General features: G+C 44.4%; 1 protein-coding gene across 1 annotated transcript in view; it reads left to right on the forward strand.

Moving 5' to 3' along the window:
• Positions 1 to 2,316: 2,316 nt before the first annotated feature.
• Positions 2,317 to 17,403, forward strand: part of LOC140733175 (calpain-8-like) — a 79,420-nt gene continuing 64,333 nt past the window's right edge. Inside the window, exon 1 of the mRNA XM_073056127.1 lies at positions 2,317 to 2,661. Within this exon, the coding sequence (XP_072912228.1) occupies positions 2,446 to 2,661 (216 nt within the window). The 5' untranslated portion in view covers positions 2,317 to 2,445. The remainder of the gene's footprint in view (positions 2,662 to 17,403) is intronic.

Consider the following 17,403-nt stretch of genomic DNA (forward strand, 5'->3'; position numbering starts at 1 on the left):
TGCTGTGTGTGTGTGTATGTGTCTATGCTGTGTGTGTGTGTATGTGTCTATGCTGTGTGTGTGTGTGTGTCTATGCTGTGTGTGTGTGTGTGTGTGTATGTGTGTGTGTGTCTATGCTGTGTGTGTGTGTATGTGTGTGTGTGTGTGTGTGTGTGTGTGTCTATGCTGTGTGTGTGTGTGTGTCTATGCTGTGTGTGTGTGTGTGTGTCTATGCTGTGTGTGTGTGTATGTGTCTATGCTGTGTGTGTGTGTATGTGTGTGTGTGTCTATGTGTCTATGCTGTGTGTGTGTGTGTGTGTATGTGTCTATGCTGTGTGTGTGTGTGTGTCTATGCTGTGTGTGTGTGTGTGTGTCTATGCTGTGTGTGTGTGTATGTGTCTATGCTGTGTGTGTGTGTATGTGTGTGTGTGTCTATGTGTCTATGCTGTGTGTGTGTATGTGTCTATGCTGTGTGTGTGTGTGTGTGTGTGTGTCTATGCTGTGTGTGTGTGTATGTGTCTATGCTGTGTGTGTGTGTGTGTGTGTGTCTATGTGTCTATGCTGTGTGTGTGTGTATGTGTCTATGCTGTGTGTGTGTGTGTGTCTATGCTGTGTGTGTGTGTGTGTGTGTGTCTATGCTGTGTGTGTGTGTGTCTATGCTGTGTGTGTGTGTGTGTGTGTGTGTGTGTGTGTGTGTGTGTCTATGCTGTGTGTGTGTCTATGCTGTGTGTGTGTGTGTGTGTGTGTGTCTATGCTGTGTGTGTGTATGTGTGTATGTGTCTATGCTGTGTGTGTGTGTGTGTGTGTCTATGCTGTGTGTGTGTATGTGTGTGTGTCTATGCTGTGTGTGTGTATGTGTGTATGTGTCTATGCTGTGTGTGTGTGTGTGTGTGTGTGTGTGTATGTGTCTATGCTGTGTGTGTGTGTATGTGTCTATGCTGTGTGTGTGTGTGTGTGTGTGTCTATGCTGTGTGTGTGTGTATGTGTCTATGCTGTGTGTGTGTATGTGTCTATGCTGTGTGTGTGTGTGTGTGTGTGTCTATGCTGTGTGTGTGTGTATGTGTCTATGCTGTGTGTGTGTGTATGTGTCTATGCTGTGTGTGTGTGTGTGTGTGTGTGTGTGTGTGTATGGTGTGTGTGTGTGTGTGTGTCTATGCTGTGTGTGTGTGTATGTGTCTGTGCTGTGTGTGTGTGTGTGTATGGTGTGTGTGTATGTGTCTATGCTGTGTGTGTGTATGTGTCTATGCTGTGTGTGTGTGTGTGTGTGTGTGTGTCTATGTGTCTATGCTGTGTGTGTGTGTGTGTGTCTATGTGTCTATGCTGTGTGTGTGTATGTGTCTATGCTGTGTGTGTGTGTGTGTGTGTGTGTGTCTATGTGTCTATGCTGTGTGTGTGTATGTGTCTATGCTGTGTGTGTGTGTATGTGTGTGTGTCTATGTGTCTATGCTGTGTGTGTGTGTATGTGTCTATGCTGTGTGTGTGTATGTGTCTATGCTGTGTGTGTGTGTATGTGTGTGTGTGTCTATGTGTCTATGCTGTGTGTGTGTGTGTGTGTGTGTGTCTATGCTGTGTGTGTGTGTATGTGTCTATGCTGTGTGTGTGTGTGTGTGTGTGTGTATGCTGTGTGTGTGTATGTGTCTATGCTGTGTGTGTGTGTGTGTGTGTGTGTGTCTATGCTGTGTGTGTGTGTGTGTGTGTGTGTGTCTATGCTGTGTGTGTGTGTGTGTGTCTATGCTGTGTGTGTGTGTGTCTATGCTGTGTGTGTGTGTGTGTGTGTGTGTGTGTCTATGCTGTGTGTGTGTGTGTGTGTGTGTCTATGCTGTGTGTGTGTGTATGTGTCTATGCTGTGTGTGTGTGTGTGTGTGTCTATGCTGTGTGTGTGTGTATGTGTCTATGCTGTGTGTGTGTGTGTGTGTGTGTGTCTATGTGTCTATGCTGTGTGTGTGTGTGTATGTGTCTATGCTGTGTGTGTGTGTCTATGCTGTGTGTGTGTGTGTATGTGTCTATGCTGTGTGTGTGTGTGTGTGTGTCTATGCTGTGTGTGTGTGTGTGTGTGTGTCTATGCTGTGTGTGTGTGTGTGTGTCTATGCTGTGTGTGTGTGTGTGTGTGTGTCTATGCTGTGTGTGTGTGTGTGTGTGTATGTGTCTATGCTGTGTGTGTGTGTCTATGCTGTGTGTGTGTGTGTATGTGTCTATGCTGTGTGTGTGTGTGTGTGTGTCTATGCTGTGTGTGTGTGTGTATGTGTCTATGCTGTGTGTGTGTGTGTGTGTGTGTGTCTATGCTGTGTGTGTGTGTGTCTATGCTGTGTGTGTGTGTGTGTGTGTGTGTCTATGCTGTGTGTGTGTGATTTGGCTTGGTGCCAGGTGCACGGTTTCAGGCACAGGGCCAATTAACTTTGGAGTCGGAGTGTCTGCAAAGTGCTGGAAGCTGCGGAGCCGAGCAGAAGCTGGTTGGATCCCGGACGGATGGACGCATTGGGGCCAAAGCTGCAATGGGCCGAGGATCCCGCGGAGAGAGTCGGGAGCCGGCACAACCCGCGCCCGCTCCACGGGCAGTGCTATCGATCTCTGGTGAAGAGCTGCCTCCGGAACGCCTGCCTGTTCGACGACCCGCTCTTCCCGGCCAGTCGCGCCTCGCTGGGAGATGTCCGGCGGCAGGTGGCTTTCTGGAGAAGACCGCATGTGAGTAAACAGGAGTCGGGGTGGGTCCCGAACCCGGGGGCAGTGGACCTAATCTGGGGGACAGAATACCGAACCTGGGGACTCCAGCACCCGGGGTGAGAGACGTGTCCGGGACCCGGGGAAGTAACTCGTACACGGGAGGACGGAGTAAGGAACGCGAGGGACCAACCCCGAAACCAGTGGGATGGATTTCGGAGGGGCGAATCGGAGCTCTGAATTCGTAGGCTGAAATTAAACTGCAGAATTCACCTTGAAGTTGAGTATCTTAGGAACTGTAAACAGGGTGAAGGACACAAAGGTCCGAGTGGGCGAGACAGACGACGGGAAGCTGGGGTCCGCATTGTGAACACCCCAGTCGATGTCTGTGCAGAGATTACATTGTGAACAATGGTTGGGCCTCTGTCCCAGAAAGAAGTGGGGAGCGCTCACACTCTCCCAGTGCAAGCTTTTTGGCCAGGACTGTCAACAACTCCTTCCCCCCTACAGATGCTGCTCGATCTGCTGAGTTCCTCCAGCAGCTGGTTACTGAGATCTCAGAAGCTTTGAACTTACGTGCCCATATCCCTGAAAAGCCTTTCCCATCTATGTACCAGTTCAAGTGTCTTTTAAAGTACAGTACTTTAAAGTTTTAAACTTTTTAAAGTTGTACAGTAGCAGCACTGGCAGGTAGGACAAGGGGTCACAGCCTCAGGGTAACAATCAACCATGATTGAATGGCAGAGCAGGCTCGATGGGCCAAATGGCCTAATTCTGCTCCTATGTCTTATGGCCTAATGATATCACCTGGCAGCAATTGACTACAGCTCCATCTCATCAGAATATTGTTCATTGACTATAGCTCTACCTTCAATACTATAATTTCAAGCAAACACACCACCAAACTCTGAGACCTTGGACTCAACAGCTCCCTCTGCAAATGTATCCTCAACTTCCTGGCCAACAGACTGTAATCAGTAAGGAAAGGCCACAACATCTCTGTCACAATTGCTCTCAACACTGGTGCCCCATAAGGTTGTGTCCTCAGAGCCCTTCTCCACTCCTTATACACTCACAACCGTGTGGCCAGTATCCTAGCTTCATGCACAGGTTTGCAGTTGATATCACTGTGGTGAGTCAGAGTTACTGGAACGAGATAAGGAGATATCATGCAGGAGCCTTTCCCTCAAAGTAAGCAAACCAAAAGAGCTGGCCTTTGACTTCAGGAAGGGAGTTGGTACCCATGCCCCTGTCAACATCCACAGAGCTGAGGTTGAGGGGGTAGAGAACTTCATGTTCCTCGGAGTAAACATCACCATTAGTATGTCCTGATCCAGCCACATAGATCCATAGCTGAGAAAGCTCCTCAGGAGGTTAAAGAATCATGGCATGTCCCCATTGACCCTCATCACTTTTTACCAATGCACCATAGAAAGCAACCTATCCTGATGCATCACAGCTCGGTGTGCCAACTACTCTGCATATGTCTGCAAGAAGCTGCAGAGAGCTGTGGATTCAGATCAGCACCACACAAAAAAGCCTCCCCTCCACAGAGTCTGTCTGAACCTCTTACTTCCTCAGCAAAGTGGCCCATCCACTCAAAACATTCTCTCTTCTCCCTCTACCCCACTATCATAGATGGGCTTTTTAACCTGGTATGATAAGATGGATTTTTGACTTCACCTTGTTATGATCTTGTGCTTTATTGTCTACCTGCTCTGCACTTTCTCTTGATGTGTTGCACTTTATTCTGACATCTATCTGCTCCCACCCAAAGGCTACGGATACCTCATCAGGTAATTGAAAAGAGCACCAGTGTACGACACAAATGTTACTGTTTTACCTCAATCACTGTGTAATGAATTGATCTGTATGAATAGTATGCAAGACGCTATTTTACATGTGACAATAATAAACCAATTCCAATTCCACATATCTACTATGCTGTGTCTGAAAAACCTACCTGTCAGGCCCTTTTAAAAAGTTCCCCTTTCACTTTAAGCCTAGCCTCAAATCTGTTTTTAGAGTCCCCTACCCTTGGAAAAAGGCAGTGACCATTCACCTTACTGTATCTATGCCCCTCATGATATTAGAAGTCACTCCTCAACCACCCTCACTCCAGGGAAAACAATATGAACCTCACCTTATCAATATTTTCTGTACCTGTTCCTGGTTTCACCTGGAAGTACTTCATAAACCCTGGAATCTGTGCCAACATGTAGCATTGAGAGTATGCCTCAGGGTCTGATGACAATGTTGCCCTAAGAAAAGCTGAGTGGTTTGGACATGTCTGTGATCTGGGTGGAGGGGGTGGGTGGAGGTGAAACACGTGAGCAGTAAATCGATCTGCTCGTGCTGGTTGAATTTGGAGAGTCGAGTTGTGATTTGTTAGCAGAGTTTGTCAGGTATGTGTACAACTGCATATGGCAGCTCCAGGGGTTTTTGATAAAAAGTGAAACATCATGAGTATCCAGGTAGCTTTTTGCAGCATCAGCACAGTACTCCACAGTACTCCACAGCACTCCACAGCACTCCACAGTACTCCACAGCGCTCCACAGCGCTCCACAGCGCTCCACAGCGCTCCACAGCGCTCCACAGTACTCCTCAGTACTCCTCAGTACTCCTCAGTACTCCACAGTACTCCACAGTACTCCTCCACAGTACTCCACAGTACTCCACAGCACTCCACAGTACTCCACAGCACTCCACAGCACTCCACAGCACTCCACAGCACTCCACAGCACTCCACAGCACTCCACAGTACTCCACAGCACTCCACAGCACTCCACAGTACTCCTCCACAGTACTCCACAGTACTCCTCCACAGTACTCCACAGCACTCCACAGCACTCCACAGTACTCCTCCACAGTACTCCACAGTACTCCACAGTACTCCACAGTACTCCACAGTACTCCTCCACAGTACTCCACAAACTAACATAAGTTACACAGGACAAACTAAACATAGCAACACTAGTGCAAGTTAAGGGAGTGGGAAGAGAAATATAGTTGGAAGTCAGTTCGGGTACGTGATGGCACTGGTGAAGAAGCTGAGGTGTGGGTCTTCAGGCTCCTGATGTCAACATCGCGATATATAGGGTAAAGGTGAATTGGTTTAATATTGTCACATGTACCTCAATACAGTGAAAGCCATCCGTACAGATCATTGCATCACATCTGTACATTGACATCATACAAGGGAAAAACAATACAGAATGCAGGTTTCGCAGCTGCTGGCTTTGAAAGACAGTAGTGGAGTAGTGCGGGGTGGAGAGGGAGTGGTGGTGGAAGGGGCTGGAAGTAAAAATGAGCTCCTTTTGTAACTAGGAATCCTAAAGTGATTTATAGATAGTAAGTGATTAATATTGGAAAAAAATGGTAGACAAATGGCCTCATAGGTACATCTGCAACCTGTTGTATCTCCACTTATCACCTTCCAGCTCCTGTCTTGAACTCTATCCTCCCCTCCCCTCCCATCACCTCCCTCCATCTGTCCCCTTGTTACTTTCCCCTTATCTCTCTCTACCTGTCACCCATCAGCCAGTCCCTCAACTCTAGCACTTTTCTTCCCCCATCTGGCATCACATGCCAATCATCCCCTCCTGCACCTGATTCCACCTATCACCGAAGAGCTCCAGTCTTTCCCCTTCCTTCCACCTCTTTATACTGGCCTTCTCCCCTCTACACTTCCAGTCTTGATGCAGGGTCTCAACCTCTCAACTTGAAACATCAACTATCCATCTGCCTGCACGGATGCTGCCTGTTCCTCCAGCAATTTGTTTATTGGATTCAGTAAGTCCATCTCTGCCACTCATGATTTTATATATGTAATGCTCACGCTATCGGCTGATGTATAGGGGAAAAAATCTGCCCGCCCACCAAACCGTGTCTCCCATATGCGTGGATGCTGTGACATGCACCTGTTACCAACTCGCACACACAATATCAGACTGCACACCATGTATGATTACAAAATACACTTTATAAATCTTACTAGAACTAGGTAATTAATAGCGATACAATATATATGAAAGAAAAGAAAGAAAAGGCACCATAACTTATCAGAGTTCAGTCAATTCGTGCGCAACTGTTGGAGCTCAATTATCGAAGTCTTCAGTTCACTATTCGGTCTTCTCCGACCTCCTCGACCCGGCGCCTGGGACCAACCTCGGTGGTCGACCAGTGCGCATCCCGCACATCCTCCTTCCTCGTGATCTCCTCCTCGACCTCCTCAAAAGCCCGCACAACACTAGCTTACAGACCCACAAGAATGAATAACATCTATCCCAATTGGTTAACAAATGAATACAATTCTTGTTATCAGTAATTATAACCCAAACAAGCTGCGAGAGAATGCACCAGTCACCAGTTACCCTAACAAAGAAGCATTCTTACTTTAAACATAATGAGAAGCCATTTTGATTAACATACACAGTAACATAAAGAAGAAACCCCTTACATATACCTCTTCAAGTTCAACCCTCATTATTATTCATGGAGTGTAGAAAGTCCTAGCCTACTTAACCTCTCCCTTTAACCCAGCCCCTCAAGTCCCAGCAACATCTTCGTAGATCTCCTCTGCACTCTTTCCATCCTGTTAGTGTCTTTCCTACAGCAAGGTGAACGAAACTGAACACAATATTCCCAATGTGGGCTCACTAATATCTTGTATACCTGCAGCATAACATCCTAACTTCTATACACAGTGTCCTGATGGACGAAAACCAGCATGCCAAAAGCCTTCTTCATCACTCGATCTACCTGTGATGCTTCTTTCAGTGAACCACATACCTACACCCCCACATCCCTCTGTTCTACAACACTCCACAGGACACTACTGTTCACTGTGAAATTCTGAGAAGTAGAGATCCTGGGGGAGGGGGGGGGGGTGGGAGAGACGGTGTGTGTGTGTGAGACAGACAGAGACAGACAGGTCAACCATCTGATTCTTCTTCCCTCACCCTTCTCCCACCACTGTTTACCCCATCTCTACCTGAGGGGAAGGTTAGTGATCTACACCCACTGCATCCTCTCAATGAGATTGGTGGGTATTTTCTTTGTGTAATGTGGGGTTCCTCAACTTCGAGAAGGTGCTAGATGTGCTTCAAAACTTCTCTTTAACTGTTTCCATTGCAAATGCATCCCTCCTTAAATGAACCTACATGTACTATCCAATCCTCCAGATGTCACCTCACCAATAGCCTGTTGCAATGATATGACCCTGTTCTTGCATACCAGACCTTTTGCAATTAAGGCCATGTTTAAAATGCTCATCTCCCTCAACTGCTTTCTGGTTAATTGATGACTGCAATAGTGGATGTTGGGACTGCTGAACTGAGTAACTTGGAGACCATGACTGCACTGGTGCTTGGGACTGCTGAACCGAGTAACTTGGAGACCATGACTGCACTGGTGCTTGGGACTGCTGAACCGAGTAACTTGGAGACCATGACTGCACTGGTGCTTGGGACTGCTGAACTGAGTAACTTGGAGACCATGACTGCACTGGTGCTTGGGACTGCTGAACCGAGTAACTTGGAGACCATGACTGCACTGGTGCTTGGGACTGCTGAACCGAGTAACTTGGAGACCATGACTGCACTGGTGCTTGGGACTGCTGAACCGAGTAACTTGGAGACCATGACTGCACTGGTGCTTGGGACTGCTGAACTGAGTAACTTGGAGACCATGACTGCACTGGTGCTTGGGACTGCTGAACCGAGTAACTTGGAGACCATGACTGCACTGGTGCTTGGGACTGCTGAACTGAATCACTTGGAGACCATCATTGAGAGATAGACAGTAAGTGTTTTTTTTCAACACAGCTGATCTTCTGGAGAATGTATTTCTCCAGTGATGTTAAAGTTAAGCCAAATCAAGATGAGTGTATTGTCATGTGCACAAGTATAGCGACGTACAGATGCACTGAAAAACATAATGGTTTTTAAATACAAGTTCAACAGAAATGATTCACTCCAGTTTCAGTGGTTACGGAATCAACGACTTAACTTTAATGTTTAGAGTGCAGACGGCTAATGTTTGCAGAATTACATATTTACAATGGGAGCACATTGCAGCTGGCAGAATCTCTTTTAATATTCAAATACTGTTGCCCAATTTAAGAGCTTCTGAGCACAATCCCCAGACATCTAAAATTTGCCTGTTCAGGGATGGTTCGGTCTCCCTCCTTGAGTCAAACAATTAAGTGACATGTCAGAGCTGGGATATGCCTTTTGCAATGTTTTAATACAGCAACTGATAGCTTGTTTGTTCCTGCATGAGTAGGACTTGTTAGTTCCTCATCTGGTCAAGATGGTCTTAATGAACACCAATTAACATGAATGTGTATTCTTTGAATCCCCTTGTAGTTCCAATGGTACAGAATCAAATTTCCCCTACCTAGTGATTGGTTTCAATGGCCTTGAAATAGCAGAGAATGTGAATAGATTTCACTTCCTAAAGGGTGGTTCTTTTTTTGATTATTATCTGCACTTTGATGGAGTTTCAGAACTCCAGAGCTGCTTCCTGCTCTTGTACAGGTTTCATTACCTCTGCTGCCAGTCCCCAAACTGTTGCTATCTTCACATGTTCCACATAGGACATCTGTCTTCACCCCAGGGATAGGCTACCTTCACGGGTAGCCATTACAAGTCTGCAGCTCTATTGACTACGCCTCCTCCCATCCTGCTTCCTTTGGACATTGTTCAATTCGTCCCATGTTCTTCACACCCACTGTGCTGATGGGATTGCCCAAGCAGTGCCCTTGGACTTTGCCTCTCCATTAATTAACGGGCCACTGACCATGCCTGCTCCATTTCCAACCTTCTGTTCTCACACCCTCTCCGCTCAGCCAAAATGGAAACATTCTCCTTCCCCTCCATCCTCTTTGAAGTGATCATTGAGAAATCCATGGTGGAAGGGAAAAAGCTGTTCCTAAAATGCTGAGAGAGGGTTTTCTGGCCTCTCCTTGTTGGTAGTAGTGAGAAGAGGGCACATCCCGGGTGGCTTGAGGAATAGCACTTCTGATTCAGCAGGATATGCCCTTCAGGAATCAACACTGAATTCAGAAACAAATTTAATATCACCGGCAAGTGTTGTGAAATTTGTTAACTTTATGGCAGCAGTACAATGAAATACATAAGGAGAAAAACTGAATGAGTTACATTAAATATACAGCATTTATGTCCATTAAGTAGTGTAAAATAAAAGAAATAAAAAACATATTGAGGTAGTGTTCATGGGTTCAATGTCCATTTAGAAAATGTATGGCAGAGGGGAAGAAGCTGTTCCTGAATCGCTGAGTGTGTGCCTTCAGGCTTCTGTATCTCCTCCCTGATGGTAACAGTGTGAAGAGGGCATGTCCTGGGTGGTGGGGGATCCTTAATGATGGACGCTACCTTCCTAAGGCACCGCTCCTTGAAGATGTCTTGGATACTATGGAGGCTGGTATCCATGATGAAGCTGATTAATTATACAAATTTCTTCAACTTATTTTGACCTTGTGCAGTAGCTCTCTCCGCCCCCCCCCTACCATACCAGATGGTGATGCATCCAGTCAGAATGCTCTTCACTATACATTTGTAGAAGTTTTCAAGTGTTTTAGGTGACAAACCAAATCTCCTCAAACTCCTAATGAAATACAGCTGCTGTCTTGCCTTCTTTATAGTTGCATCAATATGTTTCCTCCAGGTTAGGTCCTCGGAGACATTGCCACTCAGGAATTAGAAATTTCTCACTCTTTCCTGATCCCTCTAGGAGGATTGGTTTATGTTCCCTCGTCTCACCCTTCCTGGAGTCCGCTATCAGCTCTTTCGTCTTACTGACATTGAGAGCAAGGTTGTTGCTGTGACACCATTCACCTAACTAGTAGATCTTGCTCCTGAACGCTCTCTTGTCACCATCTGAAATTCTGCCAGCAATAGTTCTATCATCAGCAAAATTTTTGAAACTACTAGAACAATGTCTAGCCATACAGTCATGGACGTAAACAGAGTAGAGCAGTGGGCTAAGCACATATCCCCAAGGTGCACCAGCGTCGACTGTCGGCAAGGAGAAGCTATTATTACCAATCCACTCAGAATGTGGTCTTCCGGTTAAGAAGTCGAGGATCCAATTACAGAGGGAGGTACAGAGGCCCTGCAGGTTCTGCAACTTCTCAGTCAGGGTTGTAGGAACGATGGTATTAAATGCTGAGCTATAGTTGATGAACAGCATCCTGACATAGGTGTTTGTGTTGTCCAGGTGATCCAAGGCTGTGTGGAGAGCCCCTGACAACAAGTCTGTTGTAGACCTATTGTGCTGATAGGGAAATTACAGTGGGTCCAGCCCCCTCCTGAGACAGGTGTTGATTTTAGCCATGACCAACCTCTCAAAGCATTTCATCACCGTAGATGTGTGCGCTACTGGACGATTGTCATTAAGGCAGCTCACCCTGCTCTTCTTGGGCACTGATATTGTTGTATTGTTGCCCCTTCGAAGCAAATGGGAACTTCTGATTATAGCAGTGAGAGATTGAAAATGTCTTTGAAAACTCCCACCAGTTGGTCGGCACAGGTTTTCAGAGCCTGACCAGGTTCTCCATCAGGCCCTGCTGCCTTGCAACGGGTCACCCTCTTGAAAGTCAGCCTGATGTCAGCCTCTGAGACAGAGATCGTAGGGCCATCAGATGCTGCAGGGATCTTCACAGCTGTAGTTATATTCTCCCTTTCAAAGCGGCATAATTAGTGTTATGGCGTGGTCTTCGAGGAAATAATGTCCTGCAAACCTGGCCAGAGTTGACGTGAGTCTGATGTCTCCTCCAACCTCGCTTGGAATTGTCTCTTTGCTCTACAAATAGCCCTCCACAAGTTGTATCTGGTGACTTGGGTCACCAGACATAAATGCCACAGATCTAACCCTCAGCAGACTACAGAGCTCCTGATTAAGCCATTGCTTTTGATTTGGGAATGTACAGTAAGTTTACATAGGCAGGCACTCATCCACACAGATTTTAATGAAGTTGGTGACAACTGTAGCATTCTCATCCAAGCTTGAAGTTGACTTCCTGAACACAATCCAGTCCACTAATTCAAAGCAGTCCTGTAGGCACTCCTGTGCTTCCCTTGTCTGTACCTTCTCGGTCCTCACTACTGGTGCTGCAGTCTTCAGTCTCTGCCTATACTCAGGGAGTAGAAGTACAGCCAGGTGATCAGACTTCCCAAAGTGAGGGTGTGGAATAGCACAGTGGGCACTCTTGAACTTAGTGAAACAGTGGTCCAGTGTGTTGTTCCTCTGGTACTACAGGTGATCTGTTGATTGTAATTATTTAGTGACTTTATCAAGCTGGCCTGGTTAAAATCCCCCAAAATGATGGGGAGAGCATCAGGATGTGCTGTTTCATGCCTGTTGATTACATCGCTCAGTTCATCTGGAGCCTGAGGTGAAGACAGAATTCAACAGGTAATCAGCCTTCACAAACAGGAGAATATCTGCAGATGCTGGAAATTCAAAGCAACACACACTAAATGCTGGAGGAACTCAGCAGGTAAGGTAGCATCTATTCTTTTCCATAATGTAGATGCTACCTGGCTTGCTGAGTTTCTCCAGCCTTTTGTGTGAGATAATTGGCCTTTCCAGCTTGCATCAACACAGGGCAGTATTTTTTTTAATGATGTTTAACTAATCTACTGAGGAATATAATGAAACTGCATTATTTCTGGTAACTTATTTTCTCTGTCCATTGCAGAACTGGTGAACCTGCTGTAAATCACCCACCTATGATATTGGTTCAGTCTCCCTCCATGAGAAAGGTCTCCCCTGTTGGACCTTTCCTGCTGCCCTGCTTTGGAATCTTTCACTCCCTCTTGGTTTCTCTTGCTCTCATGCCAGCCATGATCAAATTGAAGGAAGGTGTAGGCTTGAGGGGCCTAATATCTTTCTCCTATGTTCCCCTTTTCTGATAATGGGTCTTCAACCTGAAAAGGTGACTCAGTTTCTCTCGCCCTGGATGCTACCTGACCTGCTGAGTACTTACAGAAATATCTGAGTTTATTTCAGATTTCCAGCATCTGTAGTTTTTTGTTTTTGGTTCCTATCTCCAACTCTCCCTATCCCAGTCAACCTATCCTTTTTCCTGTTGAAGTAACCTAATTGTTATTTGAAAAGCATGGCATTGAAAGTAAATAAAGAGCAACATCTGTCTGTTAATTATTCTCCATGGGGTTTCCATCTCCAGGGACATCCTGGAGATCTAACAGCTCTTGACCCAAGTGTCCAAGAAGGAGAACATGTTAGATCTTGGATGGGGCATAAACTGTGTATGGAACAGTGCCCAGGAGAGATATCCAAAGAAGATGCCAAGTCATCTATTAACATGATAAGAACATGTCTTCATTGGTCAGGGCACTGAGTATAAAAGTTGGGAAGTCATTGTGCAACTTCGTAAAACTTTGGTGAGGCCACATTGAGAATTTTGTATACAGTTATGGTCACCCCGCTATATGTAGGATGTGGAGGCTTTGGCGATGGTGCAGATGAGGTTTGCGAGAATGCTGCCTGGATTAGAAAGGTTCATGCAGATGAGGTTTCCCAGCACGCTACCTGCATTAGAGAGTATTCACTATAAGGTAAGGCCAGACAAACTTTGGGTGTTTTCTCGGGAGCATCAGACAGTGAGGGGAAACTGATGAAAGTATATAAAATTACGAGAGACATAGATAGGAGAGATAGTCACCTTTCCCAAAGTCATCATCATTGCTATGTGCCATGTCACATGACACACGGTAGGTGAACATGGTCTCATGACCATGATTGTCCTTGGCAATTTTTTCTACAGGAGTGGTTTGCCATTGCCTTTTTCTTCCCAGCTGTTACCAATACTCCTCGGATTGTCCGCCTGGCATCAGTGGTTGCATAACCAGGACGTGATATGCACCAGCTGCTCATACGACCATCCACTGCCCACTCCCATGGCTTCACGTGACCCTGTTTGGGGAGGAGGTGGTGCTGAGCGGGAGCTACACCTTGCCCAAGGGTGACCTGCAGGCTGGCGGAGGGAAGGAGCACCTTACACCTCCTTTGGTAGAGACTTGTCTCCATCTCATCACCCAAGGGTAGAAATGTCAAGTACTTTAGGTTTAAGGTGAGGGGGGACAGTTTAAAGGAGATTTATTAATTTTTTATGAGTTTCTACACTACGACAGAAAAAAACACCAACAAAATGGAGATTTATACAGTGCTGAACAAACGTGTCTAATTTACAATTCACTACAATATAGAAAAAGCACCCAAAATGAAATTATATAAAGTTAGTATCCTCCCCACCCTCCCACTACAAAACTCCAAGCCAACCATTACAATGTAAAGAAAAGTTAATCAGAGCTTTCGTCACCACAGAGCTGTAAATATTAAAAAAAGTGTATTGCCTCCTACCTAAACTATAATGTATTTCACAACAAAACTTAACCAGAAAAAAAAGCTGTAAGTAAGGGATTGTAGTACAAAAAATAGATAAACTGTTAATCTAAAAAGGAATTATGAAAATATTCAAGAAAAGGTTCCCACACATTATGAAACTTTATGTCTGAATTAAGAAGTGAATAATGAATCTTTTCAAGGTCTAAACAGGACATAATATCACTAAGCCATTGAGCATGAGTGGGTGGGGCAACATCTCTCCACCTGAGAAGAACTAAGTGTCTAGCCAAAAGAGAGGCAAAAGATAATGTTTGACATTTAGTCGGACTCAGATGCATGTCAACTTCACTCAAGGTGCCAAAAAGAGAAATCAGAGGATTAGGTTCTAAATGGCAATTAAGAATATGGGATAAAGTTTAAAAAAAACTTCTTTCCAAAATTTCTCCAAACTAGGACAGGTCCAATACATATGAATAAGAGAAGCCTCGTCCCCTTTACACTTATCACAAAAGGGACTAATATCAGGATAGAACCACGATAATTTAGTTTTAGACATAAGAGCCCTATGTACAACCTTGAACTGCAAAAGTCAGTGGCGAGCACATAGAGAGGTTGAATTAACTGATTTAGGGATTGAATCCCAAACCTCAATGGACAGAGAATATATTAAAATCATGCTCCCAGGCAGTTCTGATTTTATGAAAGGGGGCACGGCTCAAGGTTGTTAACTTATCGTGAATAGTAGATATTAAACCTCTGCCCAATGGGTTTATACAAAGAAACAAGTCCATAATGTTTTTCTCAGGCATCTCAGGAAAGTCTGATATTAAAGGGTTAATAAAATATCTAATTTGAAGATATCTAAAGAAATGAGTATTAGGTCGGTTAAACTTTGCAGAGAGTTGTTGAAAAGTTGCAAAACGATTATCTATGAATAGATCTTCAAAGTGCCTAATGCCCTTTCTGTACCAGTCATGAAATGTTGAGTCTTGCATAGAAGGTCAAAAAAGCTGGTTATGTAAAAAGGACCAGAAAGAGAAAAACAGTGAAGGCCGTTATATCTTCTGAACTGAGCCCATATGCTCAAAGTATGTCTACTAGGAGGATTAACAATTAGTCTTGGCAAATGACAAGGAAGTGCGGATCCAAGAAGTGCAGAAATGGAAAAGTCCTTACTGGAGTTCAACTCCGTTGCCACCCATTTTGTGCAGTCAGGCTGATTATGAGAGAAAGACCAAAAAGTAAGACAACAAATATCGGCTGCCCAGTAATATAAATGAAAATTGGGCAAGGCTATACCACCTTTTAGGTTTTTGAAGGTGAACTTAATATTAAGTCTGGAACGTAAATAGGACAAAATAATAGAATCTAACGAATCAAAAAAAGCTTTAGAAATAAAAATTGATAAAGATTGAAATAAGTATAAAAAATTAGGAAGGATATACATTTTAACAACATTAATTTGACCTACCAGAGACATGGACAGGGGTGACCACTGTGCCAAACTCTGTTTTGTAGAGTTTAAAAGATTAGTAAAATTTTCTTGAAAAAGACTCTTAAAGTTCCTTGTTCCTGTAATGTCGAGGTAAGTAAATTTATTATTTACAACTTTAAAAGGGAGGTCATGAAATTCTAATATTTGTGCTTCTCTGTTAATTGGGAAGAGTTCGCTCTTATGTAAATTAAATTTGTATCCGGAAAGCTGGCTAAATTTATTGAGAAGTAAAAACATTGGGAAGCAGTTGGATTTGATATAAAAAGTAAAAGATCATCAGCATAATGAGAAAATTTATGCTCAACACCCCACCTCCAAATCCCCATCAATTCAGCCCAGCTATGAAACACAATCACCAGTGGCTCTATGGCCAGATCAAAAAGTAAGAGACTTAAGGGGCACCTTTTCTGGGTGCCACATTTTAGACTAAAGGGCTGGGATTGCTGAGAGTTAGTCAAAACAGAAGCAGTGGGACATGAATATAGCAATTTGATCCATGTAATAAATCTTTGTCCAAAATCAAATTTTTTTAAAACCGCAAAAAAGATAATTCCACTCCACATAATCAAGTGCTTTCTCTGTGTCATGAGAAATGACACATTCAGGATTCCCAGTTGGAAGTGAATATAAGATATTAAATAGGTGCTGTATATTTAAAAAGGGAGGCGATTTTTAATAAAACCAGTTTGATCTTCAGAAATAATAGAAGGTGTAAATGTTCTCCAGTCTATGAGCCAAAACTTTAGCCAAAATTTTACCATCAACATTTAACAAAGAAATCGGCCTATACGAAGAACACTCTGTTGGATCTTTACCTTTTTCTGCTAAGAGAATGATACATGCCTCGTTAAATGATGGTGGCAATTTACCATGTTTAAACAAATCAGATAAAACTAAAAATAATTGAGGCGAAAGCAATGAGGAAAATGATTTATAAAATTCTGCGGAAAACCCATTAGGACCAAGAGATTTACCTGACTGCAGTGCAGAAATGGCTGGAGATATTTCTTCTGGTGATAATGGGTCATTGAGTTTTGCTTTAAGATCAGAAGAAAGCGAAGGAATATTTAAACTATTCAAGAAATGCTCAACAGAAATCCCATCATTTAAAGATTCAGAGATGTAGAGTCAAGAATAATAATTCTTGAATGTGTTATTAATTTCAGAATGATTCAAGATTCCCATTAGCCATGTGAATTTTTGTAATTTGTTCAGCTTTAGAGTGTCTTAATTGGTTGACTAAAAATTTACCAAATTTATCACCATGAACATAAAACTGCTACTTACTTTTGAGAAGTTGGGGTTCAACTGGATGAGTGGAGGAGATTTATGAGGCAACCTTTTTTTTATAGAGAGGGTGGTAGGTGCCTGGGGTAGTGGTGGAAGCAGGTACAAGAGCATTTAAACAGCCACATGGACTGGCAGGGAATGAAGGGATCTACACCATGTGCAGGCAGATGGGCTTAATTAGATTGGCATCATGGTCGGCATAGATGGGATGGGCCAAAGGGCCAGTTCTTTGTCCTATCATATCTCATTGGGTGCCACAGGCACAGAAGCCAGCCCTTTGGCCACCACATCCATCTCTACTGATCTCTCTGCCAGCACTTGGTCTGTGGCCTACTCTGCATTGGCAAGTGGAAGGTGAATTAATTCTTTTGTCCAGAGATCCCCTGGGTCCTGTGGTTTGCTCTCTCCTGAACTGGTGCTCAGTGGAACCTGGAGCAGGCATTGCTGGGCTGATTATTCTGCCTTTCACAGTGGAATAGTGTCAAAACCTGGCTACTGGGCCTGGAGCAAGCCTGCTACTGTTGCTTAGACATTCAACTGCAGAAGCCTGCACAGGTGCAGGAAGCAGGGTGTGTACATCTAGTGC

The sequence above is a fragment of the Hemitrygon akajei genome, chromosome 9, assembly GCF_048418815.1.
Source record: "Hemitrygon akajei chromosome 9, sHemAka1.3, whole genome shotgun sequence".
Classification (NCBI taxonomy): domain Eukaryota; kingdom Metazoa; phylum Chordata; class Chondrichthyes; order Myliobatiformes; family Dasyatidae; genus Hemitrygon; species Hemitrygon akajei.